This window comes from Nerophis ophidion, linkage group LG22 (genome assembly GCF_033978795.1).
Source record: "Nerophis ophidion isolate RoL-2023_Sa linkage group LG22, RoL_Noph_v1.0, whole genome shotgun sequence".
NCBI lineage: Eukaryota > Metazoa > Chordata > Actinopteri > Syngnathiformes > Syngnathidae > Nerophis > Nerophis ophidion.
The window spans coordinates 28,328,969-28,354,224 of NC_084632.1; the positions used below are offsets into that span (position 1 = coordinate 28,328,969).

The 25,256-nt window shown below is 38.4% G+C and overlaps 1 protein-coding gene across 2 annotated transcripts in view; it reads left to right on the forward strand.

Annotated features, from left to right (window-relative positions):
* LOC133540752 (collagen alpha-1(XXIV) chain) overlaps positions 1-25,256 on the forward strand; it is a 286,309-nt gene that overhangs the window by 139,509 nt on the left and 121,544 nt on the right. For both annotated transcript variants that reach the window (XR_009803719.1, XM_061883645.1), the window contains exons 15-21: positions 2,383-2,436; positions 3,939-3,983; positions 10,291-10,344; positions 10,432-10,485; positions 12,692-12,745; positions 21,437-21,490; positions 21,570-21,623. Coding sequence is in view for 1 of the 2 variants with exons in the window: in XM_061883645.1 (XP_061739629.1) it covers positions 2,383-2,436; positions 3,939-3,983; positions 10,291-10,344; positions 10,432-10,485; positions 12,692-12,745; positions 21,437-21,490; positions 21,570-21,623 (369 nt within the window). In the remaining variant the exon portion in view is untranslated. The remainder of the gene's footprint in view (positions 1-2,382; positions 2,437-3,938; positions 3,984-10,290; positions 10,345-10,431; positions 10,486-12,691; positions 12,746-21,436; positions 21,491-21,569; positions 21,624-25,256) is intronic.

The window sequence follows — 25,256 nt, forward strand, 5'->3', positions numbered from 1 at the left end:
AATCTAAATCTCAGTCTGAGCCCTGTGTTTACAGAGGTAAACTTGGCCCTGATTCATGTTGGTGCTGTCCTGGCACATTTATAGCATTTTTATAGTTTGTTCAACCTGAGTCATGATTTATTATTTCACATATTAAGGGATAGAGCAAATATTTTAGCCCTGATAATTTGTGGGGCTCCAGGGCACAATTGTTGCAACATCTGTAGTGAGGAGTGTGTGGGTGTGGAGGCAGAGCAGTGGGACAGAAAATGTAAGTCCTCCTACATTATAATCACTCTTAAAACTTCATATTTTTGCCACTGATTGTTTTCTGCTGTGTCATCCTCCATTTACTTTGGACCCTGTCTGTTTTGGCTTCTATTTGGCTTTTGAATGCAACCTAATCATTCAGACTACAGGCACATCAGATACATATCCTGGGTCGGATTTGAAAAAAAAAAGGAATTTTACTTTTCACGGAGTTCAGTACAGTCTCAGTTCAATGTAATACATCACACAATTCCAGTTGTTTCATTACAGCACGTCCGAAAAGGAGTAGGAAGAAGCACAGCTTATTTGACATTACCCCTTTTCATACCATAGCATTTTTATCCAATGTCCTTGTTCTCTGTAACAGAACAGTGAACAAATAAATAGTATACCTTAGTAAGCAAACAAATATTACATACATAAATAATCTTTGTCTCAATAAAAAAAGGAGAAAAAAGGGTTCAAGATGGTCATCATAATTTTTGTTCTGAGTACTTTGTGAACACTTGTAGTTTGAACAGTCTCTTAAACTGAATCATATTGGTGCTTTGTTTGATTTCTTTGGTTAATCCATTCCATAATTAATTTTCACATACTAATATACAAAAGGTTTTAAGTGTCGTACGAGCCTATAAATGTTTTAAATTAGATTTTCCTCTTAGGTTATATTTCTCCTCTTTTGTTAAGAAGAATTGTTGTACATTCTTGGGTAGCAGGTTATGGTTTGCTTTATGCATAATTTTAGCTTATTGAAATTGTTGAATTTCAATAATTGTGATTTAATAAATAATAGGTTTGTATTTTCTCTCCATCCAACATTATGTATTTTTCTAATTGATCTTTTTTGTAACACAGTTAGTGAATGAAGCGCATGTGTGTAGTTTTTTCCCCCATATTTGACATGGAAAATCATTAGTGGAGTTTGCTCTAAGACTTCAAGGGAAGTCCCAATGTTAAATATGTATTCTTATGTTTACTTTTCATTGACTAAATATACGCTAGAATGCACTCACCTTTAGTGCAGAATTAGTGACTTTCATGACCACTGACACAACTTTCTTCTCATTCATTGTGTAAGTCACACTGCAATAAACAATGTTCAAGTCCATTGACTTCAATGGGGAAGCATAGAGTCATTGGATGAATACTCTGAGCGTCTCTGGAAGTGTATGGAAAGTGTGCTTGGCCTCAGCTTGCCTGGACGCTGAGCTTCCGCATAATGATTGGACGATCTGTCTGAGGCGGAATCTTTTTTTAATTGACAGCAAAATAAGCAAATCATCCATACATCCATTTTGTACCGCTTATTCCTTTTGGGGTGGCGGCGGCGCTAGACCCTATCTCAGCTACGATCGGACTGAAGGAGGTTTACACCCTGGACAAGTCGCTACCTCATCACAGGGCCAACGCAGATAGACGGCGATCTTGAAATATAAACCATTGCAAGCGTATTTTTAAGTTTTCATTCCGTTTTTCCGTGTTGATATGGAGAATTTTACAGTCCTTTAAGTGACGTTTTCTTTGGAAAATCTAGCATCATTTTTTTTTTTTATCTGTTATTCGAGACTGTACTCTTGTTTAGAAAGAAGCTGAAACTTGAAGGACCAGGAACCGAAAATCTGATAGATGTTACATAAGGGCAAAATAAATGGAATTGACGTGCAGTGTGAACATACTGTAGCCTAAGTCTAAGAACAGGAACTACACATACACTGACAGTTTTCAGCATATCCGCCTATTCCGGTAATTTCAGTCTTGTCAAATAATTGAGTGGACCTTGAATACTAATGCCAGTGAGAGCAGAGCCAAGCTTAGAGTCTGTCAGCAGGACTTAGCAGTATTGTGAAGTAGGAATGCACTGGTTAAGACACAGGAAATAGTGTTCTGCCAAAGGAGGACCTGAGACATTTTAGTGAGTTGGTAGGTGTCAGAACATAATGGGGTCCAGTTTTAGAGGTGTGTGTGTGTGTGTGTGTGTGTGTGTGTGTGTGTGTGTGTGTGTGTGTGTGTGTGTGTGTGTGTGTGTGTGTGTGTGTGTGTGTGTGTGTGTGTGTGTGTGTGAGTGAGTGCGTGCGTTTCTGTGTGTCTCATTGTTTTACAGAAATTCCAATGTGTGCCTTTTTCTCTTCATAGGGGGACCTGGGCGCTGAGGGGCCTCGAGGACAGGCTGGTTTGGTCGGACCGAAGGTAGATTGCATGATGGTGATTCAAATGCGTCTACATTTTGTATAGCTGTCAATTTGTACCAATAACACAATTACTTTTTTCCATTGCATATTTCATTAATGTTAAAGGGGATGTTTGCAAACTCGGTCAAAGCAAAACATATAACAATAACACCTCCAGCTAGCTTATATTACCTGCAGGGTTTTAACAGAACATATATTACTCATTTATTTTTCACAATTACTACCGTATTTTTGGGACTATAAGTCGCAGTTTTTTTCATAGTTTGGCCGGAGGTGCGACTTATACTCAGGAGCGACTTGTGTGTGAAATTATTAACACGTTACCGTAAAATATCAAATAATATTATTTAGCTCATTCACGTAAGAGACTAGACATATAAGATTTCATGGGATTTATCGATTAGGAGTGACAGATTGTTTGGTAAACGTATAGCATGTTCTATATGTTATAGTTATTTGAATGACTCTTACCATAATATGTTACATTAACATACCAGGCACCTTCTCAGTTGGTTATTTATGCGTCATATAACGTACACTTATTCAGCCTGTTGTTCACTATTCTTTATTTATTTTAAATTGCCTTTCAAATGTCTATTCTTCTTCCTCCAAACACGGCGAGTTGAGTTTATACCGAAATGGATACATGGATGGTACAGCAGAGTATTGGGGGAATGTCAGGTGGTCAGATGAAACCAAAATAGAACTTTTTGGTATAAACTCAACTCGCCGTGTTTGGAGGAAGAAGAATACCGAGTTGCATCCCAAGAACACCATACCTACTGCTGTGAAGCATGTGGGTGGAAACATCATGCTTTGGAGCTGTTTTTCTGCTAAGGGGACAGGATGATTGATCCGTGTTAAGGAAAGAATGAATGGGGCCATGTATTGTGAGATTTTGAGCCAAAACCTACTTCCATCAGTGAGAGCTTTCAATCGTTGACCAAATACTTCTTTTCCGCCATAATTTACAAATAAATTCTTTAAAATTCCTACAATGTGAATTCCTAGATTTTTTTTTCACATTCTTTCTCTCACAGTTGAAGTGTACCTATGAGGAAAATTACAGACCTCTGTCATCATTTTAAGTGGGAGAACGTGCACAATCGGTGGCTGACTAGATACTTTTTTGCCCCACTGTATACAGGGGGAAAACATTTATTTTTTTCTTCAAGTAATTTAACAACCTCATTGCTAAAATTATATTCAGCCCTAAACTGGGGTTTAAATTCCTACCGTATTCCTCACTATGCATCACAAGCCTAAATGTTTAAACTAATATGAAAATCTTACGGTAATCTTCAATCAATTGTATTCGTGGTAAAATTGCATCAATCTTTATAAGTGATCATGTTCTACTCGACTTGATCAGGCCTAACCCAAACTGCCATTAAAGTGTAGATACACACAATAATTATGTTTAATCTTCATATAACTCTTACTAATCTGCTCTACTGTCATTCATTTGTGTTTTGTCATTTCTCCTTATCTTTGTCAAAGGGACCAGCAGGACGACCTGGCCTGCCTGGATTGAAAGGTGATAAGGTGATCTAAATATTTATATTATTGCAGTGTACCTACATGTAATGTGTTGTTTTACTACCACCAATACCGGTAATAGTAAATTGTACTCAATAGATTGCATGCAAACAATAATGTGAGACAGTGATAAATACCTTACTCCAAGCCTAGCAACCGATGAAATAATAGACAATTGAGAACATGAAGCAGAAAATATCTCCCAGTTATTTTTGCCTTTTTTGCCTTTTATAAAGGCCATGCTGGGCTATGAGTGTCAAAAGTTAATTGCGGTCAACACAGTTTTTACTGAGGATGTCGTAGTGGTTTGTGTTGTGGTTTGTGCAGCCCTTTGAGACACTAGTGATTTAGGGCTATTTAAGTAAACATTGATTGATTGATTGATTTTACTGCAAAACACCATTCACTGTCTGGAGCAGGGTTGTCAAACGTACGGCCCGGGGGCCGGATAAGACCCGGGAACAGGTTTTATCTGCCCCGCGGGATGAGTTTGCTAAGTATATAAATGTACCTGAAATTTTGGAATGAAAGAAACAGCCATTCTAAATGTGTCCACTAGATGTAGCAATAGCAATTTTTTATATCTTTGTAGATGATGCTACATATGTACAAAATAAACCATATAATGTTGCACCAGTCGAGGAAAATAAATACCTAAATAACATCCTGTAATTTGATCTTGATCCAATTTTTTTATCTTGATAGATTAAAAATTAACACCAATGACTTGACTGTTGAAAAGTTTCACATAATTTATTCAACAAAGATAAAAAGCGACACATAAAGTATATATACTATTAACCACAACAGGTAATTGTAAAAACAACAACAACAACATTATGTGTAATTGTGCTTGTTCTACTTTTAAACAAAAAAAACAATCTGAAGTTGTCTTTATTTTTAAGTTATCGTGCCATGATTTTAGCACTTGGGAGTCAATTTTTTTCTATGTGGCCCCCGATCTAATATGAGCTTGACACCCCTGGTCTGGAGTAATCTCACAGTGATAAAGAATGACAAACGTATTCATCATAGACATGCACTTTCTCCAGAACACACATTATGGGAATACATTTTATGATTCCCTAGGGATTTTTTTAGTATACAAAAACATTAACAGTCCATCATTCTATTATAGATTTTTTACAACACAATATCAATGAAAAAATCCCAAAGACAGGACCGGTTCGAGGCAGGCATATATGAGGGGCAGTGAAAAATGTGAAGGAGACATTGTGTGCACACGCTGCTCCATCATGCTCCAGCACTTTTTTTCTGTGCTAATACAGTATTAACATTGCCTTCTTCATTGAATGTGGTTGTTAGCTACAATTTGGGCCTGATTTACTAAGATCTAAACACTACGCGCTTAACAGTGTGAGTAATATGTAAAATATTGTGTACTATTCGTGGGCATGTGGCGTGCGATTTACTAAGACTGTGTGTACAATTGTAAAGTGGTGCAGACCGACTTATTTAAATTAAATTTACAAACCCTGTTTCCATGTGAGTTGGGAAATTGTGTTGGATGAAAATATAAACGGAATACAATGATTTGCTAATCCTTTCCAACCCATATTCAATTGAATGCACAACAAAGACAAGATATTTGATGTTCAAACTCATAAACTTTATTTTTTTTTGCAAATAATAAATAACTTAGAAATTCATGGCTGCAACACATGCCAAAGTAGTTGGGAAAGGGCATGTTCACATCTCTTTGGTCTTGCCAATTATGGTTGAGAGGTGTCTTTTATACACAGTGCATTCCTTAAGGGCCAGGACTGAGTCGTGTGCTTCAAGGGAATAAACCAAAATCGGGGTCAAATTGCATGTTGGTTGGTAGAGGAAATTAAACAGGGCATTCTTCAATTATTTATCTGTGTTGTGGTTTCTTTGATGATATTTTGCCACTTTCTGTTAAAAGAAAATAACTACAAAAATGCTGGACTGTTCATGTATTTATAAAAGGGATAAACACACAAAATCATCAAGGATCAAATAATGATTTCCTCTACGCTTAATGAGTTATTTTGTTTGTGACGGAAATTGTAGTAGTTTTGTGTTATCCTCATAGCATACTTACACACACAACTGAAAATAGTACATTCTAGTTTGTACTATGAGGTTCTTAGGAGGTTCTATTTTGATAGTATAACACAAGTTTCAAACTCAACACCCTTCGGCCGAATCTGGCCCGCCATTTCATTTAACCCTTGTGTAATGTTCATATTGTTGTTACTCAGCCAGCCAGCATTTGTGGGTCTGATGGACCCGTTGCATTTTGTGGCTTTGAATGCCTCACAATCAAGCACTTTTATGTTAAAATACTGAACCGATGTTTATTAGGATAAGGTCAAAGTTCACATATTTTACTCATTCAAAACATACGCGGCCAATTAATTACAAAATCCAATCACAACTTTTGAGGATTTCTACCCACTGCGGACTTCAGGAGGGACAACAAACATAGTAAAACATCACTTACTGTACAATGTCTGCTGTCATTAGAATGCCGGCTGCAAGAATGATCATATATTCCCATTCATGCCTCACAATCAAGCACTTTTATGTTAAAATACTGAACCGATGTTTATTAGGATAAGGTCAAAGTTCACATATTTTACTCATTCAAAACATACGCGGCCAATTAATTTCAAAAACCGATCACAATGTTTGAGGATTTCTACCCACTACGGACTTCAGGAGGGACAACAAACATAGTAAAACATCACTTACTGTACAATGTCTGCTGTCATTAGAATGCCGACTGCAAGAATGATCATATATTCCCATTCATGCCTCACAATCAAACACTTTTATGTTAAACTACTGAACAGATGATTATTGGATAAACATCTGTTCAGTAGTTTAACATAGAACTGTTTGATTGTGAGGCATTAGAAGACACAATATGCAACCGGTCCATCAGACCCACAAACGCTGGCTGAGTAACAATAATATGAACGTTGCACGGTAAATTTCCCTGCCAGTTTCTGCATCCCACAGGGATTCTTCTTTTGTGTTTCTGCACCTGCGGTTCCCACAAAAAGTTGCAACAGTGTACCGCACTGTCTGCTCTCATTTTCTCGCAAATTTGACCCTCTGATGTTTTGTGTTCTGATATATGTTCTTCACTTAAAATGAGGCAAAGTTAGTGAGTCTCGTCAATTTAGAAAAATTAATGAATTGTATCTTTTTTCTTTTGATAAAAAATGAAAACGGGTCCCACAGACCCAAACACCACACAAGGGGTAATTGTTCCGCGAGATAATTTTTTTTGTGTCTCACCATGTCATTGTAATGTTGTCTGCCACATTATTTTATTGTGGCCCATCCCATAATTTTAATGTGCCCCATCACATCATTCAAATGTGGTACGCCACATCATTTTATTGAAGCCGGACACTCTAATGTATTGGTGGCCCGTTCCATAATTTGAGTGTGGCACACCACATAATAGAAATGTGGCTCGACACGTCATTATAATTTGGCCCACAATGTCATTTTATGTTGCCCACAACATCATTTATGTGTGAGACATCAATAAGTGTTGTACAGATGCACATAGTAAAGTCCAATAACACTGCATTGTTTGATTTATGGTGTTGTATTGTTTATCTTACATTCCCAATTTCATATCCTTACAGCTCTCTCTACACATTCATCCACAAAAAGTTTGGACGTGTGGTTTTTCAAATACTTTTTCCCAATATGACTTTTCGTACAGAAATAGTTCAGATATTATATATATTATATTGTATATATTATATAATATAGATTTATATTGTAGTGGAAAGGTCTGAGACTTAACTGCAAACTAAGTGGTTTTAGTACAAAAGTTTTATTTACCCAATATCAAAAAGTACAGATTGGATTGAGTTGCAGATAGCATCCTTCGAAGGATCCAGAGTCAAAACGAACACATGCAAATCATAATCTTCTCTTGGTGCTTGGCTTTTTTATATGACTCCTCCTGGGTAAGGGTCGAGTTGTTTTTGCCCCTCTGGCACCAACATAATCGAGGATCTCCTCGTCATAACAAATAGCCATAAGAATTTTTAGAATTCTCAGGGTGGCCACAAACTGAACTTTACCTAATATATCCCTTGGTTCTGAATAGAAAAAAAGAAAAGAGCAGACCTCTTAGCCTTTTTGACAGATCTTCAAATATGGTATAAATTATTCCAAATAAAGTCAGAAATTCCTTTACAATATTCAATATATAATAAGTCAATGCACCCTTCTTATTAAATGTTTATGGCAATGAGAGAAGTTAGCCTGCACTTGAATTCTGATGTTAATATTCTGAAATATGTTTTCATCAAATGCAGGCGTCTATAAAACCCAACCAGTGTGAATAGCCAATGTTTTTTGTGAACATTAGAATTTTTTTCTAAATATGGTGGTAGCCCAACATACGAGCACATTGTTCCATGACCAGGCTTTTATCTGAGAACACTTTTTAACATGTAACATGTCTTTTTAAATAGAAAAACAAACTTTTAAATAATAAATACTGTTTGAAAATATTTACAATAGCATTGATTACAAAAAAACAGTAGTTTTATGTAATTTAGAGGACGGCGTGGCGAAGTTGGTAGAGTGGCTGTGCCAGCAATCTGAGGGTTACTGGTTCAATCCCAACCTTCTATCATTCTAGTCACGTCCGTTGTGTCCTTGGGCAAGACACTTCACCCTTGCTCCTGATGCGTCCTGGTGAGCGCCTTACATGGCAGCTCCCACCATTAGTGTGTGAATGTGTGTGTGATTGGGCAAATGTGGAAATAATGTCAAAGCGCTTTGGGCTCCTTAAAAAGGGGTAGAAAAGCGCTATACAAGTACAACCAATTTACCATTTATGTAGCCTGCGAGAAGCTAAAAATAAAGAAGCACTTCCTGGCTAAATATATTTCTTCTTTCAATTTTCATAGAAAAATGTTGGTCATGCAATTGTGTATGTTCAACACTTTTAAGCATTTTTTGGGGGGGTTATCAAAAATAAACACTGAAATATCTGCTTATCATCTTGACTTATGATTTTAAAAATAACACAGTTCAACGTCTCATTGACTGCCTGCACGACATCAAAGCCTGGCTTTCAGCTAACTTCCTGAGTCCAAATGAAGACAAAACAGAAGTTATGTTGTTCGGTCCAAGTCGCTCTCCCTCCCCCAACGTTGACCTCGGCACTCTGACCCCGTATCTCAGCGACTGTGTCACAAACCTGGGGGTAAAGTTCGACTCAGATTTTAAATTTGAAAAACAAATCAGCAGCGTCGTTCAAAAAAGCTTTTATCAATTACGCCAATAGCGCTTCTGTCAGGACATGACCTCGAGAAATTAATTCACGCCTTTATCTCGAATGGTTTAGACTACTGCAATGCCCTGTATGTCGGCATTAGCCAGGCCTCCCTCGCCCGCCTGCAGCTCGTGCAGAACTCTGCTGCTCGTCTGCTAACACAGACCTGCAGACGTGAGCACATCACACCTATATTAGCGTCCCTTCACTGGCTCCCTGTGCGTTATCGAATCAATTTTAAACTCCTATTTGTTTTTAAATGTCTAAACAACCTCGCGCCAACATATCTCTCCGACCTCCCTCAGCCTTACTGCCCCACTCGATCCCTAAAATCAGCCAATCAGCTGCTACTGACGGTCCCTGACACAAGGCTGAAGCTTAGAGGTGACAGAGCTTTCGCCGCTGCTGCTCCCAAGCTCTGGAACGACCTATCTCTGAGTGTTAGACAAGCCTCCTTTCTTCCTGTTTTTAAATCTCTCTTAAAAACATACTTTTATTCCTTGGCTTTTAACACTAAGTGATATCCATCCTGCAATGGCGCCCCATTATACACTTGCTGTGAACCTGTTTTTATGTTTTTAGGTTTTATTTATTTATTTTTATCATATTCTGTTTGTGTTGTGTTGTTTGCTCGGTCCTCCTATTATCTTTTAACCTGCCCATTGTACAGCACTATGGCTACCCCTGTGGTAAATTTTAAATGTGCTTTATAAATAGAGTTGATTTGATTTGATTTGATAAAGCAAGTTATCCATCAATCTGTTGGTAAAAACATAATCAAAAACAGTTGCTTTTGAAAATTGTCTAATAAGGTTTTTATACATTTATATTCATACATAGCGTATTCACTATTACATGTGGCCCTCTGTGGGCAACCATTATAGCGATAAAAATGAGTTTGACACCACTGTAGTAGAGCAACAGATCATTGGTTATACTACAGTACATTGGCTGTATTTCTTTTTGGCAGGGTTGTGTTGTTATATCTCTTTATGATGCTGTAAAATTTAGGGCGAAGTGGGACAACGGGGCGAACCAGGAGAGATGGGTTACCATGGCGATAAGGTATGTGCACTGTCACATACATTTTAGCCGTTGTCAGAGATTATTGATTCCATGTTTCTGATATTTCTGCATGTATATATCTTTCAGGGTCTTCTTGGTGCAGCTGGTCCTCCTGGTCCAAGAGGAAAACCAGGACCACCGGTATGTTTGAGTGTTCCGTCAAGGCTTTGTGCAGATAATTGTCAACAACGTCCTGTAAGCACAAACTAAAGCTCGCTCAGACATAATCCCAACTCAATAACACAAGCTTTCAATGGCGGTGGGGACTGAAAGAGGCTAAGAAAGAAGTGGAATGTACAGTAGTCTGTGTGCCATTAATTTTAAAAACTTCATCTGTAGGAAAAAAAATTAAACATGGTTGTTCGTCTTACACTCTAAACAAGTCCAGATTCTATCCTCTTCCATGTGACCGTTATCAAACCAACTTGAGATGGAATCCTAAAAACATATGTCTTTATTTGAAGAGAGGTCATGGGATGCTGTCGCATGGTCTTGCCAAATATTGTACTGTCAAATCACATCAGATGAAAGGCTTGCTAGGCAAGTCACTACATTAATGTTTACTGTTTGTCAGGTCCGTCCCTGACAGTTTGGTTAGGTGTTAGTTTTTCCTCTGTATGTCTTTGTTTCCTGTCAGCGCTTTTATTTTGGTTATTTCCTGCTTTTCTCCCTGAGCGCTGTTTCCTATCAGCTGGCCACACCTGGTGTCAATCAGCCGGCTGCTATTTGAACTTGCTTTGTCCTCCAGTCAGATGCTGGATTATTGTCATCAATACTTGTAGCTCCTACCTGTTACTTGTCGCTGTTCCTGTATGCCGTGTACTTCTTTTTGTTCCTAGTTCCTGTTTGCTGGATCCTGTTTACCGTTTTCCAGTTCGGTTGTTCCTAGTTCCTGGTGTGTGTCTTTTCTTTATTTTTACTTTTGGACATTTTCCCGCACCATCCCTGCTGCCATCTCTGCAGCTTGGGGTTCGTCACAAACCCAATGTGACACTGTTCAGGTGAAACATTGGTCACTGTGAGATATAATTCGGTACTGTCGCTGTTTATGCACCTTAACATGAACAAGGACAAGGTGATGGAAACATGTTCGTTAATTATTTTTATGGATAACTTAGTACGTTTCTTATCAGCGACAGAAGAAATGGTGACACTTTTGAATGAATGAATGAAATAAGTTTATTTCGGTCATATAATCAATCAAAACAATCAACCATTTTGTCCGATCAATTTTACAGTACAGGTTATACGTAAACAATCATACACATTTACACACGAAAGAAAAGAAAAAGAATGACCGAAAAAGGAATAGGTTGAAGCCAAAGCTTATATTTGCCTATCAAATACCTTCACTGAAAATTAGATTGTCTGGAAAATCAACGTTAAAAAAAAAATCAATGGGATGAAAGTAATTGTTACTATATTTTATAATTTTCAATTATTTCACCTTTCAATGTTTTCTTAAACCTTACCAAAGAACTACATGTCTTCAGCTCATCACTGAGCTTGTTCCACCATTTAACTCCTAAAACTGAAATACATTTGTATTTTATATTCGTTCTCGCTTTACTTATTTAACAAATCAATATCCCTGTAAATTATACTTTTCTCCTCTTAAATGAAATAGCCTAAGAATACAAGCTGGAAGGCTGTTATTCTTTACTTGAAACATCATTTCCATTGTTTTTAAAAACACAAAGTCTGAACATTTTAATACATTTGAACTTATAAATAATAGATTGGTATGTTCATAGTAGCACGCTTTGTGTAATATTCTAATGACCCTTTTTTGAAGTTTTATTATTGGGTCTATGTTTGTTTTATAAACATTTCTCCATATTTCAACACAATACGTTAAATATGAATTGTGCGGGTCATCAAACAGGAGGGACCACATTCAACAAACTTGAGTGTGTACAATGATCTACATATCTGTGTGGGTTTACTCCACCTATTTTCTACCAGTGTCCGAAACATGCATGGTATGGTGATGATAATTTCCCTCACAGTCGGGAGATCTCCCTGTGTTGAGTTTGCAAAGTTCTCATTTTGCTTGTGTGGGTTTTCTCTAAGTACTTAAGGTTTCTCCCACATTCCAAAGACATGCACATTCGGCTAACTGGAAACTCTTTATTACACATAGGTGCGAATGTACTTTGTAAGTGTAATGTCTGTCTATGGTGGCGACCAGTCCAGACGTCCCCTCTCTCCAAAAGTCAACTGGGGTAGGCACCAGTTCAGGATAACACAATAGACAGAAAAATATGAATGAATGTTTCAATAAAAGAAAAGTGAACAAATTCAGTTTCTATTTCTGGTTTTCATGTACTCTTTGTATTTTCAACAGGGTAGAATTGGAGATATGGGGCTTCAAGGACCATCTGGACCTCCAGGACCAGAGGTCAGTTTGCTTTTTTTTTCAGGATGGAGGGCAGTAATACAAAAGATTAAAAAAAAGAATGCCCTGTCTTCATACTGATATTGGGACGTGGGGTAGTGTGGTACGTTAAAACAATGTATATTTTACTCCGACTTTGGATGAATACAAAATACCTGTATTTTTTGGGACCGATTCCAAATTGTGTCGGTCCAGGATGACATTTAAGATTCGGGACAAATTACACCGATCTGTAATTTATTATCCAGCTGATTGTCGTAAATCGGACACACTGTCACATTCAATTCAATTATTTTTATCTGTTTAGTACACACTACACCTTTGACCAGTCGATCTTTGGGACCCTACCGGTCGATTGCGAAATTATTAGAAAAATAAATATGTATTAATATGATATCAGTGACACCCTTACCCGGAGAGTGACTAAAAGAAATGCCAACAGGCACGCATTTTGACCCCTGAACACGCCTGCACGCCTCCCCTCTCTCTTCACCCTTTTATCCATACTCCCCAAGCACGGTGGCTTATTGAGGCTCGCAAGTCAAATACTATAGAGTCCAAGAATTTCGCTCCAAAATACAGATTTTATGTTGATTTATGTATACAAAAGTAAACATTGACATGTGCAAAGGCAGTAATATATGATAAAAACAAAGTTTCAGCTAAAATAAGGACTTCCCCGTTTATCCCCACTTTATCAGACAAGAAAAAGCCATCAGGTGATTAGCAGATTTTTCTACTTCCGGCGCTGACGAAAGACAACCATGTAACTTGGTTGTCTTACTCTCTCATATGTGACCATAGAATGAGCAAATATAGTACACTAATAAGGTTATATTGCCCATAAACAGTTAGCTTTTACAGATGGGGTGCCTGAAGTACGGCACAGGGGCCATCTGCGGTCCGTCACTCTTTGGTCATTGGTCCTCGACACATAACAAAAACAATATGTGCAAAAATTGGCAAATCAGCAAGAAGCACAATGAGGAAAAAACTAATTGTTGACATCAGCCAATGACAACAACACAAAGCTTTGTATTTTAAACAAAAACAAAAAAATAAATGATATATTTTATATATATATATATATATATATATATATATATATATATATATATATATATATATATATATATATATATATGTATATATATATATATGTATATATATATATATATATGTATATATATATATATGTATATATATATATATATGTATATATATATATATATATGTATATGTATATATATATATATATATATATATATGTATATGTATATATATATATATATATATATATATATATATATATATATATATATATATATATATATATATATACAAGAACAACATTAAATTGAGCTACAGCTGTATGAATAACATACAACAAATCATTTCAAATCACAACAAAGCAATTGCAAAAGGACTGCCCTGCCCCAGACTGAACGACTCCGAAACCAATAAGGAATGTAACTGCCGCAGGAAACCTGATTGCCCTCTCAACGGGGGGTGCTTACAAACATCAGTCGTTTACCAAGCAAAGGTAACACGCGAAGACATTAACACATCCAACACGTACGTAGGATTAACCGAAGGAGAGTTTAAAACCAGATGGGATAATCACAAGGCCTCCTTTAGAAACCAGACTTTGCGGAATTCTACAGAACTCAGCAAGCACATTTGGAACCTCAAAGACAATAATGATGAATATTCAATAACATGGCAAATTATTGCATCCAGCACACCTTACAACAGTGGTAATAAAAGATGCAACCTATGCTTAAAAGACAAACTGTTTATTATATATCACCCAGACCTGTCATCACTCAGCAAGCGCAGTGAAATCATATCAGCATGCCGTCACAGACGGAAACACCTCCTAAGTAACACATGAGCCAATCACCAAGCCCCTACGCCTTCCTGTATCTACACACTCTGTGCCCTATATAAACCATTGTATGTGAATGCTTCCATTAAAATCTCCTGACGATTGAGGGAAACCCTCATGAAACAGTTCTGTAGAAATGAAGTAGTCTTGTGATTTTTTCCCACACATACATATTGCGCTCTACCACGGTATTGAGCACTATTCTCTGGATAATCCAAATAAGATATATACATATATATATATATATATATATATATATATATATATATATGTATGTATGTACAAATACGGTATATACAGTACAGGCCAAAAGTTTGAACACATCTTCTCATTTCAATGTGTTTTCTTTACATTGTAGACTGAAGGCATCAAAACTATGACACCTGTGAAGTGCAAATCATTTCATGAATTTTTTTTAAGCTCATCGAGAGAATGCCAAGAGTGTGCAAAACAGTAATTGGAGCAAATGGTTGCTTTTTTGAAGAAATTAGAATATAAAACATGGTTTCAGTTATTTCACCTTTTTTTGTTAAATACATAACTAAATGTGTTCATTCATGGTTTTGATGCCTTCAGTGACAATCCACAATGTAAATAGTCATGAAAATAAAGAGAACCCATTGAATGAGAAGGTGTGTCCAAACTGTGGTCTTAAACTTTATCTAAAGTCACTGCAGAAGCTGCTGCTTTGCGGTCACATTTTTATTTCACTTGAAAGGACTTTACGGCAAGAGCTGACGGAGCGTGGCTGTCAATAATGCACAATGAAAGCTAAACTAACAACATTTTAACACAATTTGCACTTGTTGGATCTATGGATTACATAATCAGACCAAACAGTAATCTACAAAACATGCCACCAACCAACGACTCGTTAGTACTCGAACACGCTAATCTTTTTTTATCACACTGCATGAAGAACAGTGAAGAGACGGTGTTAAACTGCAACAAAGTACTAACGTTACCTCAAAACCACGATGTGATGAAAAGAAATACACATCAAACGAGTCATTGTCCTAAGGCACTGTTTTTGACAAGCAGTCCCACAGACATCGAGAAATTACAGATTCCATCTCTAAATTCATGTGGTGACATGACCAGAATATACACTGTCGAAAAGCAGGGTTGGCACTAAAAAAAATTTGGATTGTCTTGATAGGGCAGCACGGTGCCCCAGGGGTTAGTGCATGTGCCTCACAATACGAAAGTCCTGGGTTCGATTCCCGGGCTCAGGATCTTTCTGTGTGGAGTTTGCATGTTCTCCCCATGACTGCGTGGGTTCCCCGGGGATAGGTTGATTGGCAACACTAAATGGTCCCTAGTGTGTGAATGTGAGTGTGAATGTTGTTTGTATATCTGTGTTGGCCTTGCGATGAGGTGGCGACTTGTCAAGGGTGTACACCGCCTTCCGTCCGAATGCAGCTGAGATGGGTTCCAGCACCCCCCGAAACCCCAAAACTAAACAAGCGGTAGAAAATGGTTGGATGATAGTTGTCTTGTCATTTTATGAGTTGTTTTTTTTTATAACTACAATATGTGTATAATGAGTATAAATTGAAGGATAAAAAGATGAATGAAACCTACATTAATTTCATGAAAAAAATGCTATTTTGATATGTATACCATTTTCAGGATATTAAATGACCTATACTGGGATATACATTTGGGTCCATATTGCACCACATTAACTTAAACCGATCCTTTGTGTACAAATTTAATGTAAATACTGTACTTACAACATATATCATGTATCCATCCATCCATTCTCTACCGCTTGTTCCTTTCTGGGTCGCAGGGGGTGCTGGAGCCTATCTCAGCTGCATTCTGGCGGAAGGTGGTGTACACCCTGGACAAGTCACCATCTCATCGCAGGGCCATATATAATGTATCACTGCTTATCCGAAGCAAATACATTCAAAGAAACACTATGTCAAATTATAACAATGGTGCATTCTTTTAACATTTAAGATTGTTGTATTTGTTCAATTCTCAAGATGTGTAACTATGAGTAGAATGACAATGGTTTCTCAAAATGTCCCAATCTTCCAAGCCAACAAAACATGTGTGCCTGATTGCTTGATGATGCTTGAAAGTCAGGCTTCTATTTTCAAGCTCACTCACACTGATTTACAATGTCTATGCCAAATGCGGGTAGCACAGTGGTTAGTGCCTGGTGCCTCACAATGGTAAGGTCCTGGGTTGATCCACGGGCTTTAGGGTCTTTCTGGGTGGATTTGCCTGTTTCCCCGTGACTGCATGGGGGGTACACCTGGTACTTCGGCTTTCTCCCAGCTTCAAAGACATGCGCCTGGGGATAGCTTGATTAACAACACTAAATTGGCCCTAGTGTGTGGATGTGAGTGTGGATGTTGTTTGTATATCTGTGTTGGCCTTGCGATGAGGTGGCGACTTGTCAAGGGTGTACACCGCCTTCCGTCCGAATGCAGCTGAGATGGGTTCCAGCACCCCCCGAAACCCCAAAACTAAACAATCGGTAGAAAATGGTTGGATGATAGTTGTCTTGTCATTTTATGAGTTGTTTTTTTTTATAACTACAATATGTGTATAATGAGTATAAATTGAAGGATAAAAAGATGAATGAAACCTACATTAATTTCATGAAAAAAATGCTATTTTGATATGTATACCATTTTCAGGATATTAAATGACCTATACTGGGATATACATTTGGGTCCATATTGCACCGCATTAACTTAAACCGATCCTTTGTGTACAAATTTAATGTAAATACTGTACTTACAACATATATCATGTATCCATCCATCCATTCTCTACCGCTTGTTCCTTTCTGGGTCGCAGGGGGTGCTGGAGCCTATCTCAGCTGCATTCTGGCGGAAGGTGGTGTACACCCTGGACAAGTCACCATCTCATCGCAGGGCCATATATAATGTATCACTGCTTATCCGAAGCAAATACATTCAAAGAAACACTATGTCAAATTATAACAATGGTGCATTCTTTTAACATTTAAGATTGTTGTATTTGTTCAATTCTCAAGATGTGTAACTATGAGTAGAATGACAATGGTTTCTCAAAATGTCCCAATCTTCCAAGCCAACAAAACATGTGTGCCTGATTGCTTGATGATGCTTGAAAGTCAGGCTTCTATTTTCAAGCTCACTCACACTGATTTACAATGTCTATGCCAAATGCGGGTAGCACAGTGGTTAGTGCCTGGTGCCTCACAATGGTAAGGTCCTGGGTTGATCCACGGGCTTTAGGGTCTTTCTGGGTGGATTTGCCTGTTTCCCCGTGACTGCATGGGGGGTACACCTGGTACTTCGGCTTTCTCCCAGCTTCAAAGACATGCGCCTGGGGATAGCTTGATTAACAACACTAAATTGGCCCTAGTGTGTGAATGTGAGTGTGGATGTTGTCTGTCTATCTGTGTTGGCCCTCTGATGAGGTGGCATGAGATTTGCATTGGCAATTTTACAGTTAGAGAAGTCACTGTGTGGCCTGATTGATGGTGCACCTATTGTGCTCCAGGACTGATTTTAGTGCACAGACTGCAAGATAGATATTCAAAGAAGCAGCCACAAAGGAAGGAGAAGTAAACCTGGAGAAATATACCCACAGTAATCTGTTTTGAGATCAGTGTTGACGACTTTCCAACTCCAACTTTTTTCTCAAAATTGACCAGCGACAAATTTAGTAACTTTTTCAAATGTTTTGGAGACATTAAAGCAGTTATTGTCCTCAATGAGTAATAGGTAATGCTTTGGACCCCCTAAGCCAGTGGTTCTCAACCTTGTTGGAGGTACTGAACCCCACCAGTTTCATATGTACATTCACCGAACCCTTTTCCAGTGAAAAATATAATGTTTTTTCTTTTCAAATTCAAGACAAAGTTGTTTGTTTTTGGTAACACTTTAGTATGGGGAACATATTCTAAGTAAAAAACACTTAATTTAGAGTTATTTGGACACTAGGTCAACTTATTCTAAGTAATAAAGACTTATTAGAGTTATTTGGTTAGGGTCAGGGTCAGGGTTAGAGTGTTAGGGTTATAATAAGACCACGCCGAATAAGGCATTTTATAGTACTTCATGACTAGATTGTAGCTGAGATAGGCTCCAGCGCCCCCCGCGACCTCAAAGGGAATAAGCGGGAGAAAATGGATGGATGACTAGTTAAGAGCCAATATGTTACTAATTTACATGTTAATAAGCAACTAATTAATGGTGAATATGTTCCCTATACTAAAGTGTTACCATATTTTTTTCACTGGTGCACAAAATGAACCGTGCATGAACATCACCTTGTTCAAACAACAAAACAAAGACAGTGCATTAACTCACAATAAATTACACACCTGCAAATCAATCAGCTGTTGCCGTCTCCGTAATACGCCAACAGGGAGAAGTTTGTATCTACATGAAGAGTCGGGTGTGTTTTGCTCTCCGCCGAACCCCTGAGGTCGACTCACCGAACCCCTAGGGTTCGATCGAATCCTGTTTAAGAACCACTGCCCTAAGCCAATGCGAACACTCGCACAACAGTCCCAGCTCCAGTCAGAGAGGGGACCCACACCCCTTTGTGTCTACTGCACATAAAATGTGTACGCGTCTCGGGTTCCAGCGCAAGATATAAACATACATTTTTCTTTAATGTCACACTAAAATAAATCACTGCAATGCTAAAATAAAACACCACCACGTCCCCAATGGCACCGTTCATGTTTGTAAACCAGTCCTTAGATTCGGTTCGTTCGTGAATGTCACAACCATCCAGTCTTTTGATCAAACTTGATACTTAAAAATCCATCCATCCATCCATTTTTTACCGCTTATTCCAAATGCCGAACAAAATGTATTTTAATGTAAAGACAGAAAACCAAAACTCAACAGAAGAACATACATATGGAGTTCTATTCATACCACATTTTTTTCAACGAACTATTCATCTCTCCCAGGACACTATTCCTCTCTCCTACAGAGTCCATTGCAATAGTTATGCAAATGAGTCGATGATGTCATCTAGCGACTTTTAAAACAGTGAATAGCTAATTTAATTACTGAGAAGTTGGCAACACTAATGTCTGGAATACATCTCGAAGTGCACTGATGATATCTCCACCACTAAGACAATTGCTGTCTACCCCAGGGGTCACCAACCTTTTTGAAACCAAGAGCTACTTTTTGGGTACTGAATAATGCGAAGGGCTACCAGTTTGATACACACTTAAATAAATTGCCAGAAATAGCCAATTCGCTCAATTTACCTTTAATAAATACATCTATATATATAAGAAAATGGATATTTCTGTCTGTCATTCCGTCGTACATTTTTTTTCCTTTTACGGAAAGGTTTTTTGCAGAGAATAAATGATGAAAAAAACACTTAATTGAACGGTTTAAAAGAGGAGAAAACAGGAAAAAAATGAAAATAAAACTTTGAAACATAGATTATCTTCAATTTCGATTCTTTAAAATTCAAAATTCAACCGAAAAGATGAAGAGAAAAACTAGTTAATTCGAATCTTTTTGAAAAAATATATCATTAGTAATTTTTCCTGATTAAGATAAACTTTATAATTTTGATGACATGTTTTAAATAGGTTAAAATCCAATCTGCACTTTGTTATAATATATAACAAATTGGACCAAGCTATATTTCTAACAAAGACTGATCATTATTTCTTCTAGATTTTCCAGAACAAAAAGTTTAAAAGAAATTCAAAAGAATTCGAAATAATATTTAAATTTGATTCTGCAGATTTTCTAGATTTGCCAAAATACTTTTTTGGAATTTTAATCATAATAAGTTTGAAAAAAAATTTCACAAATATTATTCGTCAAAAAAACAGAAGCTATAATGAAGAATTCCATTAAAATGTATTTATTATTCTTTACAATAAAAAAAACATTTTACTTGAACATTGATTTAAATTGTCAGGAAAGAAGAGGAAGGAATCTAAAAGGTAAAAAGGTATATGTGTTTAAAATCCTAAAATAATTTTAAATGTATTTTTTCTCTAAAATTGTCTTTCTGAAAGTTATAAGAAGCAAAGTAAAACAATAAATGAATTTATTCAAACAAGTGAAGACCAAGTCTTTCAAATATTTTCTTGGATTTTGAAATTCTATTTGAGTTTTGTCTCTCTTAGAATTAAAAATGTCGAGCAAAGCGAGACCAACTTACTTATAAAATAAATACAATTTAAAAAATAGAGGCAGCTCACTGGTAAGTGCTGCTATTTGAGCTATTTTTAGAACAGGCCAGCGGGCTACTCATCTGGTCCTTACGGGCTACCTGGTGCCCGCGGGCACCGCGTTGGTGACAACCCAAAGTTTTGGCTGAATGTAAAAACTATTTTAGAAGCAAGTATCAAAAAAAAACAAAAAAACATTTTCTTCTTTTTTCTATTATTGCTGTGCCCCTGTCCATAGACCAATGGTGGGGGACCCTGCTCTAAATCACATTTAGGCATGGAAAATGTCAACAGTTCAAGGCGGCCACAGGTCAAAAGGGCCACAACTATGAGGCGTATTTTCAGTGATGAGTGATTGTGTGATGGCAGGTGTGCCTGAAGGTATTCTATCAGCCGTGCAGCTATCTCTCACTGTGTCTACATGACCATAAGCCTATTAATACCACTCCAAAATACCTAAGCCTTCTCTATATGATACAGACAGAGGACTTGTTGGAGCATATTAATCCTCAATAAACCCTTTGTGTCATTTTAAATGTAATATCCTCCATTATTAATCCGCTTGATTCATATTTGAGTTACGTGTCATGTCCTGAGTCAAGTTACTTATGGGAATTTATGTGTCATTTAGGGTTTTCCTGGAGACATAGGAGTGCCTGGGCCCAACGGACTTCCCGGACCAAAGGTATGACAATGTGGTATCCGTGCTTCCGTTTTTAAACCATAACACAATCTGTATAATTTATGAGAGTGTTGCATTGTAGGGTTTGTTAGGTGCCAGAGGTATCCAAGGTCCATCTGGGGCAAAAGGAACCCAGGTAAGATGATTCAGTTTTCTACATGTCTTCAGGGTAATTGACCTGGATCTAGATAAGTGGAAAATAGAACCCATCAAATGATTTCCATTCTTGCAAACAATTTAGATAACACAAACCGTCTCATGTAGCATCTCATACGTCTTAAATGTCTCTTAGGGCATGTTCCATAAGGTGAAGTCATGATTCTCATTGGGTGCTTATCAAAACAAGCCACAAAGTTTTCCAGCCTGGGGATAGAACGGATTTTTGCAGCTAAATGTTGCAGCACGAAAATGCATTGGTGGAACAAAAACGAACACATCTTCTCTTGTTTAAGAAAGTCTATGTTGTTATTTTAGTAAATATGTGGTGGTTCCATCTTAGCTACCCCTGTGTAGCACTGTTAGTATAGTTACTAGCATCACATCTATGTGTTGATTGCTCCAATCCGAATTTAATAACGCAGATTCAGCTATTACTTTTTTGCAGGCCAATAATACATCAATAGTTTTGTGGTGGGCAAACAAAATACAAAATAAGTGTTAGTTTTGAAGCATGCCCACTTATGCAACAACTATATTTCACAGGTTGGCTCTTTCTTAGTTGAATTGTACACCTTGTATAAAATGTTTTGATTGATACATGTTGGTGTTTTATTTCATTTTTGTTAAAGCATAATTAGGGCTGGGCTTCACGGTGGCAGAGGGGTTAGTGCATCTGCCTCACAATACGAAGATCCTGCAGTCCTGGGTTCAAATCCAGGCTCGGGATCTTTCTGTGTGGAGTTTGCATGTTCTCCCCGTGAATGCGTGGGTTCCCTCCGGGTACTCCGGCTTCCTCCCACTTCCAAAGACATGCACCTGGGGATAGGTTGATTGGCAACACTAAATTTGCCCTAGTGTGTGAATGTGAGTGTGAATGTTGTCTGTCTATCTGTGTTAGCCCTGCGATAAGGTGGCGACTTGTCCAGAGTGTACCCCGCCTCCCGCCTGATTGTAGCTGAGATAGGCGCCAGGACCCCCCGCGACCCCAAAAGGGAATAAGCGGTAGAAAATGGATGGATGGATAATTAGGGCTGTCAAATAATTGAAATATGTAATCGCAATTTATCGCATAGTTCATAGTTTACTCAAAATTAATTGTGATGATCGCAGATGGATAAAATGTTTAATCATAACACGGCTCATTTTCAATTTTGTTCAAATTACTTTGCTTTATTTAAATGTTTATTAAACAATATGCTTTTTAAAACAGCTCAACCCAAAATGGACATGAACACACATTTAATGACAGTAAAAAAATATCTGCATCGCATTGCTGTATCCCCAACAGAATTCAGGAACACTTCCATTAAGAGGAGAGGAGCTACACTTCCCTGTTTAAATTGCAGTTTTACGCATCAATAACGCAAAATGCGGATAGTTACGTTCATATTTTGATTGTCAAAAATGTTTGGAAATGTAATTTTTCATATTTTACCTTAATACTTCCATCCATCCATTTCCTACCGCTTATTCCCTGCTTCTGGTATTCTGTACATTAGTGGTCCCCAACCACCGGGCCATGGCCCAGTACCGGTTCGATTGGTACCGGGCCGCAAAAGAGTGGATCGTGAGATCGACAGGCGGATCGGTGCGGTGTCTTCAGTAATGCGGACGTTGTACCGATCCGTTGTGGTGAAGAAGGAGCTGAGCTGGAAGGCAAAGCTCTCAATTTACCGGTCGATCTACGTTCCCATCCTCACCTATGGTCATGAGCTTTGGGTCATGACCGAAAGGATAAGATCACGGGTAATAGCGGCCGAAATGAGTTTCCTCCGCCGTGTGGCGGGGCTCTCCCTTAGAGATAGGGTGAGAAGCTCTGCCATCCGGGAGGAACTCAAAGTAAAGCCGCTGCTCCTTCACATCGAGAGGAGCCAGATGAGGTGGTTCGGGCATCTGGTCAGGATGCCACCCGAACGCCTCCCTAGGGAGGTGTTTAGGGCACGTCCAACCGGTAGGAGGCCACGGGGAAGACCCAGGACACGTTGGGAAGACTATGTCTCCCGGCTGGCCTGGGAACGCCTCGGGATCCCCCGGGAAGAGCTAGACAAAGTGGCTGGGGAGAGGGAAGTCTGGGTTTCCCTGCTTAGGCTGTTGCCCTCGCGACCCGACCTCGGATAAGCGGAAGAAGATGGATGGATGGATGGATTTATTTATTTATTTATGTATGTATTTATTTGTATTAAATCAACATAAAAAACACAAGATACACTTACAATTAGTGCACCAACCCAAAAAACCTCCCTTTTTCATGACAAAGAAAAACAATAAATTAAAAAAGTTAAGTTTGTTTAGATATTTTGACTAGAAATTAGAAATATATACTTGGTGAGATTGTGAGTTTTTCCTGTGTAGTGATGTCGGGAGAATGACTTGCCAGGGCTTTGGACCTAGGCTTGCTATAATGTAGCCTTTTCTTTGTCTGTTTCTGCTCGCTATTATTTCTGCTCTTGGCTCAACAACAACTGCACGCAGATACATTTTCCCATGCTACAAAATGGGCCGAGGGTCAGACAATATACGTGCACGTTAATCGTGCCTCCAAAAAAATGTGCGCCGTGGAAGACTTAGACTTAGACTTAGACGTCCTTTTTATTGTCATTCAAATTTTAACTTTACAGTACAAATAAGAACCAAATTGTGTTGCATTAGCTCTTGGTAGTGCAGGATAAAAACAGCAATACGGTGCAGATATAATTAAATAGATTACTGTACAGATAAATACATTGCACTTTTTCACATGCGTCCATGTTTATGGATGTATGTTATATTGTCGTTTTTATTCCAGCGAGTTAATCCCTTTTGGGGGGAGTTGAGGGGATAATTTAATAATGATGCGTTCAAGAGTCTTACGGCCTGTGGGAAGAATCTGTTACAGAACCTGGAGGTTCTGCTACGGAGGCTGCGGAACCTCTTCCTAGAGTCCAGCAGTGAAAACAGTCCTTGGTGGGGGTGGGAGGAGTCTTTGCAGATTTTCTGAGCCCTGGTCAGGCAGCGGCTTTATGCGATCTCCTGGATAGGAGGAAGAGGAGTCCTGATAATCTTTTCCGCCGTCCTCACCACTCTCTGGAGAGACTTGCAGTTTGAGGCATTGCAGGCTCCAGTCCAGACAGAGATGCTGTTGGTCAGCAAGCTCTCTATAGTGCCTCTCTAGAATGTGGTGAGAATGGGGGGAGGGAGCTGTGCTCTTTTCATCCGACGCAAAAAGTGCATGCGCTGCTGAGCTCTTTTTACAAGAGCTCCAGTGTATAGGGACCAGGTTATATTGTCAGTGATCTGCACCCCCAGGAACTTGGTGCTGCTTACCATCTTGTGTCGTTGATGAAGAGTGGAGCGTGGCTGGACTGGTGCTTCCTGAAGTCAACAATGATCTCCTTGGTCTTGTCGACGTTCAGGACCAGGTTATTGGGTCTGCACCAGTCAACCAGATGTTTCACCTCCTCCCTGTAGTCCATGTCGTTATTGTCACGGATGAGGCCCACTACTGTCGTGTTGTCCGCATACTTCACAATGCGGTTAGTAGTGGAGCTGGCGCAGCAGTCATGGTTCATCAAAGGGAATTATAGTTATTATTGCGATAACTTTGACAGCCCTAATCAGAATACATAGCTGG